At 41.8% G+C, this 9421-nt stretch overlaps 1 protein-coding gene across 1 annotated transcript in view; it reads left to right on the top strand.

The window, feature by feature from the left end:
• The first annotated feature begins 3790 nt into the window (after window positions 1-3790).
• Window positions 3791-9421, top strand: part of LOC309553990 (hepatic lectin-like) — a 29615-nt gene continuing 23984 nt past the window's right edge. Inside the window, exon 1 of the mRNA XM_082255510.1 lies at window positions 3791-3910. Coding sequence (XP_082111636.1) covers window positions 3865-3910 — 46 coding nt within the window. The 5' untranslated portion in view covers window positions 3791-3864. The remainder of the gene's footprint in view (window positions 3911-9421) is intronic.

The following is a 9421-nucleotide window of genomic DNA, read 5'->3' as shown; positions in this document are numbered from 1 at the left end:
CATTTTATGGGTCTTATCAAGTTTTCTATATACGTAAAGATTGTGTACCTATAGAGAATGTGCCGTCACAATAAATCTATGATACATTATTATTGATTTTGAATATGTTATTCTTATAATTATTTTTTTTTATATGGATTATACAAATTACTTATTTATTTATATTTATATATGTGATTTTACGAATCATAAATCATACATAGAATATCAGCCTTTTATGGGTCCCCTCCTTTGAGGTCCTATATGATATTTATGTTATTGATTCAATCAAACATATATATCTAGCTGTACTCATTTAAAGTCCCATATTTCCTTTCCCTTTTTGCCATATATAAGTAGGGATGGAGACAGCTAGATACTTCATAAGATATTTGAGTGGCAGACCTATCTCCCCTATTTGCTCTTCACACTTATCAGTTGTGCTTTGTTACAGTAAAGCAGGGTGATGCATTATACATATATTAGCGTGTTGTCAATAATTTTCAATGACGACCCAATACACTAAGACAATGCAACTCCAACGCACATGTGCTACAGTGCACCACAATGCATGGTATTGTGGAGCACTGCATTGGAAACAGTGGTGCCTGTCCATTTTCGTGCATTGGCAGCCCATACAAATACATTGGCTATCCTAATACAACACAGGTTATGAACAATGTAACACATCACAAAAGACCAACTAGATACAGTATGAATGGGACTTTCAGGCTCCATTCACACCTGAGCATATCGATTTACTGGCTTTTTTCGGGTGTTTTTTTTTTAAAGCTTTTTTGCAGCGTTTTACAAGCGTTTTAGAAGTTTATTACAAGCGGTTTGCAGCTGCATGTGTTTTTGTTTAGCCAATAGAAAGCACTAGGAGGAGGAGAGGGAGAGGTAGTTAAGGGTGGAGAGCTACTATTTGAGTGTTTTACTGCTCAAGTCAGGCGTTTCTTTTAAAGTCTATGGGGCAAAAAATGCTTGTAATCTGCCAAAAAAGAAGCTCATGTACTTTTTTTAAGCTTCAGGCATTTTGCTTCAGATGACAGAACGCTTAGATGTGAACAGGGGCTATTGAAATGAATGGAATTTTGCTTATCAGGCATTTTGGAACTTAAGAGCTGAGTGTTTTACAAGCTGAAAATCGCTCAGCGTCTAAAACTTTTTCAGAGGCTTCAGCTTGAATAAGAGTATCATTTGCAAAGCTATTACCAAGCTTTGAACAGTTCTGTGAAAGTCTATATAACAACACTAGGATTCAGTTTGGGGAGGTTAAAGCGGAACTTTCCCTTGGGGAAAAAATGCAAACAGAAACTTTTTTTGCAAAAAAATACATCTCTTCTACAAACCTGACTATGACTTTAATCAAGCTGCTTACGGGTTTTCAAAATATTTGAAGCCTGCTGAAAGTCTACTAAGGCTTCTTTCACATTTGTACAACTCCAAAGTTGTGTCAACTTTGGAGTGCAACTTTGTTGCAACTTTGACGCAACTTTGGATGGGTGAAACCTGGATACGACTTTGGCTTTGACTGGTTTTAATGAACAACTGTTGCACACAAGTTGCATTGCATAACATTCAGGTATGACTTTAATGCAATTTCCGAGGGTTAACATTGATGCCTATGGCTTTCAAGTTGCATAAAAAGTCAGACCAAAGTAGTGCATGAACTAATTTGAAGTTGTTGCAACTTTAAGTTGCACATAAACTGTATGGATGGGTATCATTGGAAAAGATGGGAAACGGCATGTCGTGCAACTCTGATGTCCAAAGTTGCATGACAAGTTGCACAAGTGTGAAAGGGGCCTTAAGCTTGCTAGCCGCTTGTAACTCTGAGTTTGCATTTAGATTAATGTTTAATCTCCCAATGCTGTACCCTAACAAAAATGGCACCTCAAATGCTTGGTCCAATGTAAGTATACATGTGCCATACCAGTGGGATCCCAGTGGAAAATGGAAATCACTATGGTAGGCACTGCTACTACAGTGATCTCCACTAGCTTCTGGGTCCTGCGCCAGGCAGGTGTCCTGTTAACATTATTAACACAAGGGTTGCTAGCTCAGCATGGGCATCATTCAACTTTGCATTTTCTCAATAAATGCAAAGCAATCTCTGATAGGATGAGATGGAGAAGCAGGTGGTGATGTCACAATCTTCAATCCAACCAATCAGAGAATGCTTTGCCTTCATTGAGAAAATGAATAGTGTTCTCTGTATGGTGCTTCTACTGAGTGATCAGCTCCCTGTGTTCCATAAGCAGCAGTGCAGCCACTTGGCATGGGACCCAGAAGCTAACATCAATTACAGTAGTAGCGGTGCCTACAGATTGACAGAACTTCGGACTCTGGAGGCAACTCCATGTCCCGTTTTTTCCTCCTGCCTCTCTGGAGGTCCCTTGGATGGGACAAATGGGACAGCTCCATCCCCTACAACTGGGACACTCCTTGGTACTACTTGGACACTTTCAAGTTCATCAAGGAGCTGGGGCTGCATGGAGTTAAGCCCGACTTGTGGAAGCCAAAAACTATCTACAAGTTGATCAGAGCATCGGACATTGCTGAGACTGTTCCAGGCCTCCCTTCAGCCACTTGCAAAGTGGTCTGGAGGAATGTTTCTTCAAAGAGACTCACCAACAGGCATAAAGATCTGGCGTGGATGGCTGTCCAGGGGGGTTTGCCACTCAGGACATTTATGCATGCCAGAAACTTGTGCAGATACAGGCACTGCCCCTTTTGTATCATCCATGAGGAAACGTCATTTCACGTTTTCTGGGAGTGCTCATTTGCACAGAGCCTGTTGAGGGCCTTGGAACCTGAACTGAGAGACTTTGTTTCCCAGACTGCCATCACACATTTTGCTGTGCTGAATGGACTTTTTCACGGTACTTTTACACAGGAGGACATTGACAACGCCTGGCGGGTGTTGTGTTGCTTTAAGGACGCTTTATGGTGCGCCAGAAAGCGCCTTATCCACCAGCGGGAGAGGATGTCCATTGAGGACTGTCGCAGACTGGTTCACAGTCTGCTCAGAGACTATAACCTGATGGATCTCATGGAGGAAGAGGAGGTCTGAAGATTCCCCCTTCCCCCACTCTCCCTTGTGTGTCTTTGTCCATTCAATAAAGCTTCGGGCCTGTGATTTCATTCCCCTCCCCTTACCCCTCTCTCCCACCCCCCATCACACCTGTTGCTTTTTTGAAATGTCATAGTATTGATACAGTTTGAGTAATGCACGTGTATACAATGTCTTTAGTTTCATGCTTCAGGGGTATTGCGGCGTCATGCATGATGTGATGGCACGGGGTAGCATTACTCCGCACAACACATCAGACATCATACCGCAGAATGAATGTATGTGATTGAATATATTTATTATTATGACCGGAAATGTATTGTAATGTAGTGTATTTATGCGCTGCGTCGCAGTACAGGGGAGAATGTACCCCGACAAAGTATTGTTTTTTGTATATCTTTTATGCAAATAAAGATTACATTTTCAACCAAAAAAAAGTAGCGGTGCCTACTACAGTGGTTTGCAGTTTTATGAGAATCCCACAAGTATCCATACTGACAGGGAGTCCAAGCTGGACCAATGTAACTACGTCAAATTTGCTGTACCTGGAATTCAGTGAACACACGCTAGCATGAGATAAACCATATTCTGCAAGTAAACCCCTTTAATTGGATGGAGTTGCAACAACCTCAAGGACAGCTGGTTCCTCAGAGCAATGACTAGGTTTTTCTGCTTCCTAGGAAAGCTTCTGTTCCTGTTCTAGTAAGCATTCAACAAACATGTTTTTATCACAACTTCCTCTGGGTCAGCATTTTTTTTTTTTTTTACATAAATCCAGTACAGTAAATAAAAGGTCAGCATTTTAACTCATGGAGTCTGATGAAGAAGTACTGCAGGACAAGATGAGTTATCCAGGTAACACATTCTTTTCTTTCCATTTTGTATCTCTGCAGGAATACAAGCCTAGCTCCCAACTGTCCCACTCTGTTAAGACCAAATCTCTCTGTCCCTCATGCATCCTCACTTTTACTTCTTTTTTGGTCTTATGTGCACATAAATGTACTATTTTACTACCAAAATGTTATGCTGCTCTAAACTTTTTATGCATCCTCTGTATTACTAAATGTGTTACTTTGAAAAGCCAATCAAAAGAAGGAATATGGGTCAAAACTAGTGATCGACTGATATTGTTTTTTTATTGCCGATACTGATACCGATATTTTGGTATTTTTGTATTTTTTTTTTTTGACAGGTACTCTTGTGAAGGGATCTGTGGGTCTAAAAGACAGCAAACCCCTCCTCTGCACTTTTACAGCATTCAAAACGCCAAGTTTGGCTGTTTTGAATTCTGTAATTTTTTTGAATTTGGCGCCTAGTACCCGGAAGTGATGTCATGACATCACGTCCGGGTTTTTACATGGAGACCTGATCAGAGACGAATGCGGCTTTGATCAGGTCTTCGGCGGCCGTGCAGGCTGGGTGCCCAGGTCTCCCGTCCCAGCGGAAGGCGGCAGGAGGGGAGGATGTCCCTTCCTGCTCCTTGTAATGACAGCCGAGCGGCTTCTTAGCCGCATCGGTTGTCATTACAAGACAGCCGACCATCGGCTATGGACGCCGGTATCGGGTTGATGCCTCTAGCTGCAGGCATCACTCCGGTACAAGCACTTTCCGAAATATCGGCAATATCGGTAACCTCAGGGGCTGATTCCGATATATCGGGGAAAGTGCATATCGGCCCCCGATATATCGGCTTTGACGATAATCGGGGAAAGTGCATATCGGCCCCCGATATATCGGCTTTGCCGATAATCGGTCGATCGTGAGTCAAAACGCACTTGTGGTTTAGCCCATCATTTTCTGCATATTAGATTACTTCAGTCCTTGTAACCCAGGGAGATGGCAGGGAGGTAAACTTTGTGGTAAAAGGTCTCATTTTAGAAAGTTGGGAGGTATGTGCAAGGGAAGATGAACATGTTAAAACAGATAAAGTCATACAGTATTTTTTACATCTCAATGTAAATGCTAGGCTGTAAAGAGCATGTTGTTCAAGTGGAATTTAGCAAACTTGGGACATAATACTACACAGACATTTAGTAAGCTTTTGCACAGCTCAGCTCAGTAGTCTCCCAGAGTTTGCTAGATGATCACTACATATTACTAAATGTACAGAATATGGCATGCCTGTTATTGTATGTAAAGTAAAAATCTATTTTCCATATCTCAGGGATCAGGTCTGAGGCTCCATTCATACCTGAGCGTATCGTTTTCAGTAGTTTTTTAGGCGTTTTTTCCAGGCGTTTTTTGCAGGAGTTTGGAGGCAGGCATTGACATCTAACAAAAATGCCTGTAATCTGCCAAAAAAGAAGCTCATGTACTTTTTTGAACAATCAATTCAGCCAAACGCTCACTCCGAAGGCGAAGACCGGCGAGCTGCTCTCCTCAGGCAGGGAACTCCAACTGAGATACATAAGAGAAAGAAAAGGAGGTGCAACACCTAGTGCCTTACCCGTGGTCACCGTATAAAATGTTTTATTAAAATGCCAAATGCATACTCACAGACGAGAAGAATATAAAATTGCATTAAAAGATACCACCACAGATGGAATGGAACACGTCCTTGTAGATGAGACCGCTAATGTGTTTCGGGAGTCAAGCTCCCTTCATCAGAGCTTGACTCCCGAAACGTGTTAGCGGTCTCATCTACAAGGACGTGTTCCATTCCATCTGTGGTGGTATCTTTTAATGCAATTTTATATTCTTCTCGTCTGTGAGTATGCATTTAGCATTTTAATAAAACATTTTATACAGTGACCACGGGTAATGCACTAGGTGTTGCGCCTCCTTTACTTTCTCTTATGTACTTTTTTGAGCTTTAGGCGTTTTGCTTTAGGTGACAAAACGCTCAGATGTGAACAGGGGCCATTGAAATGAATGGGAATTTGCTTGTTGGGCGTTTTGAGACACCAGAGATGAGTATTTTAGGAGCTGAAAAACGCTCAGGTGTGAACAGGGGCTTACTGTATACAATTTTGTAGGTCAAAAATTTTGGCAGTAAGTTAACTGGAGATCCAGCCAGTAACAGCACATCCTGTTGTAGGCTGACCATGTTAAAGCCTGGTACACACTAGCATTATTTTTTTTTGTTCAACCCAGTGGGCTGTGTCCAATGTTAGCACAGCGATATCCCTCTCACTGAGCTATTGTGTTCTGACTGTGGGGACAGCCCCCTGGCCAGAACATACCGGTCAGCGCTCTCAGTCATTGGCTCAGAGACCGCTGATCAGCTGCCGATTGGCAGACCTTTTTGGGTCATGCCTATTCAACAGAAGCCGGATGTTTGGCTGGCTTCTGTACGACCGGCTGGCATACACATGGCTCATATGTTGGCCAGTTTCTATTAACCCGGCGGACACCACCCAATATTCGGCCTGTGTGTGTACAGGGCTTAAGCTACTGCCTTGGAATTAGCAGCAGCATTGTCAACCTAAACTCTGAACCCCTGCTTTTTTTAACTCCAATGAGTTTTGGGTGAAAATTAGCCATGTGCGATTTGTTTTGTTACAAAACTAATTTCAGATGCATCCAAATTGCCAAATCACAAAAGTAACAATCTTCAACTAATCCAAAATAAATTATATTGAAATTACCTATCCGAATTTGAGATTGAAAATACATTTGAAAATAAAAATGAATTTAAAAATGAATATGAATTTAAAAATTAATATGAATTTGAATTTAATTTGGAAACATATTACAATAAATACAGTAAAGTATAAAAGTGAAATAAGATGATGATTCCTACTTAGGCTGCTGAATAGAATATAAAAAAATAGAATAGAATAAAACAGACTGGAATAAAACAGAAAAGAGTAGAAAATAAAAGAATAGAATAGAATGTAAAATAATAAAATAGAAAATAAAATAGAACGCTTATAGCATTTTCCAAAACTTTAATAAATTCAAATTTTGAATCAATTGAATTGAATACAATTTTGAAATTATTTGAAAATAATGAATATACAAAGCAAATTTAAATAAACAAAACAAATTCCAAAAACAAATCATTCTGACATAATGAATTTGATGCAATGAAAATAAATACGAAATGAAAATCAAAAGAGTTCAGATTTTGGGTTAGAGATGAGTTTGGAGAATGCCCAAGATCATCTCTACATGCCATGTGCATGCGCCTTCAGATAGCTGTTGGGCTGCCTAATAGGTCTATCATATAGGCAGACCAGTACCAAGTATGGCAGGCAGGGCCAGTACAAGGGGGCGGGGGAGGGGGGGCAGACGGGGAACCTGCCCTGGGTGCAGTGTTGAGGGGTGGCGAAGTGGGCGCTTCAGCTTCTCCTGCATATTACTGACAGGATCAAAGCTGTCGGCTTCTGTCCCGCCCACGTACTACTTGCCAGGCTTTTGTTTGCTTAGATCTAGTCGGGTTAAGTCTCGGCATCTTCTGTCTGATTCTGTCCCCTCCCGTCAGCCTGCCCACCACCTGCATTGCTTTAGAATTCTTAGCTCTGTCCAGGTTGAGTCCTGGCATTTTCTGCATCTTCTGCAGAATTATACCGCCCGTCTCTTTCAGCATGCACTACCATCTGCTGAAAGCAACCTGTTCAAGTGAATACTGTGCAGGTGCATGCACAGATGTCTATTGAAGTGCAACCTCCCCGGAACTGCGTGTAATGCACACAGTTGCAGTGCAGTAGTGCAGCATGATGGGGTGTAAAACAGGTGGTGAGGAGGCAACATATTGCCCCCACATATATACCTACTGATATATGAGGATGCATGCTGAGAACACACATCAGTCTCAGCGCAGTGCCACTAGGGAGTGAGGGCAGACTGCCTTATCATGTGACCTATCACATGACTGGAGATGGGAAGACAGAGAAGCTGCCTTCACTCCCAGCGGGTGTCACACTGACACCGAGATGTGAACTGTGATTACACATGGGGGGGTGCGCTGTTTGCCATCTTTGCCCAGGGCGCTGGATGGCCTTGTCCCAGCTCTGATGGCAGGCATACCACCAGGCAGAAAACATTACTGGTAATTGAGAAGCAGTGGCTTAGCATTATCAGTCCACAACAGGAAGTGCTGTTACTGGCAGGATCTTCAGGAAGGAAATGATGCAACATAATAACAATAATATAAAGGTAAACATGATGCCAAACTTACTGAAAATTTGAATTTGGGTTTACATACAAAGCCAGCACTATCCCATAATAACTTGGAAAACTTGAAGGTTTGCTGACTAGATGTTTTGAGCTCACTCTGACTTTACTTTCTGCATCCATGGTTTGCAAATTAGATGTATTGAAGACATAGAATTCAAGGCAACGGCATTTTCAGAATGTCCGCAATTGTAGCCTCTGCATCTTTTTAATCCAGACCATATTAAATTTTTGACCTCTCAGAGTGCTGAAAATGTTTCCAGAATATCTCTACGGCTGACTGTGCTCATTTGACTTTTCAGGAAACCCTGTAGAAGAGTTTGCTGACTAAGCTCAGGAGATTGTACTCAGAAAGGTCAGGAGTTGGTCAGAAGCAGAGTGCTTTGTACTTACCAGAGTAGTTTTTCTGGAGGGTCTGCTTTAGGAGCTGAAATGAAAAGATTTGTCTGTATTAGGCCCTATACTAGGGGTATTGTTCATATGTTTTCAAACTCATCCTAGTGCCTGCTCGCCCAGTGTGGGACAATGCTGCAAATGTGGGTAAGCATATGTGTTTAACTTCCACTCCATTACAGAACAGGTAGACTTTAGTGCATAGTGAGAGAGGTTTCTCAATGTGCACCTGAATTAAGATGCAGAGATGAACCACACATCCTTGTGCCCCATCGGCTCGATTTGACAGATCAAATCGCAAGTCAAATCAAATATTGCCGGCATTTGCACCGTCCCAATCGGTGTGGTGCCACACTGATTTTCAAAAGTAGTTCCTGCACTATTTTGGCGACTTCAGGGGGCGACTTCAATAGACATCTGTGCATGCACTTGCACAGATGTCTTTCAAGACACCCTCGAAGTCGGACTGAAATGTGGCTTTGAAATAATGCGAGTTCAGGTGAAGTTGCACAATTTCAAATCCGTGCTCAATCTGAACAAGGGCTGAGGCTGCTTTCACATACAGTGCCTTGCCAAAGTATTCGGCCCCCTTGAACTTTGCAACCTTTTGCCACATTTCAGGCTTCAAACATAAAGATATAAAACTAATTTTTTGTGATCAACAACAAGTGGGACACAATCATGAAGTGGAACGAAATTTATTGGATATTTCAAACTTTGTTAACAAATAAAAAACTGAAAAATTGGGCGTGCAAAATTATTTAGCCCCTTTACTTTCAGTGCAGCAAACTCTCTCCAGAAGTTCAGTGAGGATCTCTGAATGATCCAATGTTGACCTAAATGACTAATGATGAT

The sequence above is a fragment of the Pelophylax lessonae genome (assembly GCF_965119305.1).
Source record: "Pelophylax lessonae genome assembly, chromosome: 4".
Classification (NCBI taxonomy): domain Eukaryota; kingdom Metazoa; phylum Chordata; class Amphibia; order Anura; family Ranidae; genus Pelophylax; species Pelophylax lessonae.
The sequence above is the reverse complement of the archived record's forward strand: the minus strand, read 5'-3'. Positions and strand labels throughout refer to the sequence as shown.